We start from the raw sequence: 2,146 nt of genomic DNA on the forward strand, positions 1-2,146 counted from the left end.
ACTTAAACGTCTGCGACAAGAAAACCTCAAAATCAACCGGGACAAAGTAAAGGTCTGCCAAAGCAAAATTAAATTTTTCGGACACATACTCACAAGTGAAGGCATAAAACCAGACTCAAGCAAAATTTCAGCTATAAAACAGATGCCTACGCCTAAAGACAAAAAAGAAACATTGAGGTTTCTAGGGCTAATAACATACCTAAGCAAATTCATAAAAAACCTATCCGAAATAACGGAACCGCTACGACGAGTGACACACGTGAAAAGCAATTTTGTATGGGAGGACGAACAGGCCGCCGCATTTTCAAAGTTAAAAAGCATCATAACAGAAACGCCAGTCTTAAAATACTACGATGCGAACAAGCCAATCGTTATACAGACCGACGCATCGTCGTTTGCGTTAGGTAGTGCATTGCTACAAAACGGAAACCCCATAATATATGCTTCAAAAACCCTAACACCCACGCAACAAAACTATGCACAAATCGAAAAAGAGATGCTGGCTGTCTTATTCGCATGTAAGCGATTCCACCAATATATATGCGGGAGAAAAAACATAACCATCGAAACCGATCACTCGCCGCTAATCAACATATTCAAAAAGCAACTTTTGAAAACCCCGAAAAGATTACAACAAATGATCCTAGAACTACAGAAATATAATTTTACAATCAAATACAAGAAAAGAGCCGAAATGTATGTAGCCGACGCATTGTCCCGGGCACCAGAAGACTGTCACTCTCAGAGCTGCGTCGAAATCTACAAAATCGACAAAGAATTCAGGCAATTGAACAACATTAATGACATCGAAGATAAACCCATTAGTACCACAACAACGAAAAAGTTACAACAAGCAACAGCCAAAGACAACGTTATGCAAATTTTAATAAAGACGATTAAAGCCGGTTGTAACGAGGACAAGTCAAAAGTGAACGACAACATCAAAAAATATTGGAAAGTAAGAGACGAGTTAGTCACAAACAATAATTTGGTTTTTAAAGGTAATCGACTTATAGTACCACAACAAATGAGACGAGAAATATTGAACAAACTACACCATCCACACCTAGGCATCGAATCAACACTAAAACTGGCAAGAGAAACCGTTTATTGGATAGGTATTACCGATGAAATCAAACAGATGATCCAAGCCTGCGAAATATGCAATGTAGCTGCAAGACAACAGCAACGAGAACCACTAATAATTCCCGAGATTCCCTGCACTCCATTCGAAATCATTTCCATGGACGTCTTCGAGTTTCCGACAAAAAATAAAACAGAATATTTTCTAATCACCGTGGATCACTATTCAGCCTTTTTTGAAATCGACGAGTTAGATAATTTGTCAGCCACTACTACTATAAACGTATGCAGAAAGAATTTTAGTAGACATGGTGTACCCGGCAAAGTCATTACAGATAATGGGACCAACTTCATGAACTCAGAGTTCAGGAAATTCACAGACAAATGGGAATTCAATCATCAAACGTCAAGCCCACATCACCAACAAGCTCATGGGAAAGCGGAAGCAGCTGTAAAGATCGCGAAACACCTGTTGAAAAAGACCTTAGCCACAAACTCGGACTTCTACAAAGCATTACTAATTTGGAGAAATACACCAAACAAAATGGGCTCCAGCCCAGCCAAACATCGATTTTGCAGATGGCCAAGATGCGACATTCCAGCCACAAATCTAAACCAAGAAGTAGTACCCGACGTACCAAACCAAATAAAACAACAACGGACATATAACAAAATATACTTCGACAAAGGAACACAAAAGGAGAAAGATCTAAAAATAGGAGACAACGTATACATAAAGCGAAATCCAAAAGAAAGTTGGGTTAAAGGGAAAATGGAACAAAAAGTAGCCGAGCGATCATTCGTCATAAACGCAAAAAAACAAACTATATAGACGAAACACTATTCACATAATGAAACCAAACACCAAGAAACGGAAGTCGCACGAATCACAGACTCACCTTCAAATGGCAAACGACCACCTTATCGAACCACCTCAACAAAAACCTCAGGAACCACAGCCTCATCTCCAGGTACCAAATGAAGAACAGCGTGAAGTACCTCAAAAGGCGGAACAAAGTAGCCAACGGTCAACACGAACAAGTCAGTCAACTGAACCCCAGTC

The 2,146-nt window shown here is 39.7% G+C and overlaps 1 protein-coding gene across 1 annotated transcript; it reads left to right on the forward strand.

Moving 5' to 3' along the window:
* Positions 1-694: 694 nt before the first annotated feature.
* Positions 695-1,594, forward strand: LOC108362381 (uncharacterized protein K02A2.6-like; the record flags this gene model as incomplete). Its single annotated transcript, XM_017615314.1, has 1 exon — positions 695-1,594. A coding segment is annotated over exon 1 (900 nt), but the record flags the coding sequence as incomplete, so codon positions are not given.
* Between the last annotated feature and the right edge of the window lie 552 nt (positions 1,595-2,146).

Source organism: Rhagoletis zephyria, unplaced genomic scaffold (assembly GCF_001687245.7).
Source record: "Rhagoletis zephyria isolate East Lansing unplaced genomic scaffold, Rhagoletis_zephyria_1.1 Rzeph_scaffold_00998, whole genome shotgun sequence".
Classification (NCBI taxonomy): domain Eukaryota; kingdom Metazoa; phylum Arthropoda; class Insecta; order Diptera; family Tephritidae; genus Rhagoletis; species Rhagoletis zephyria.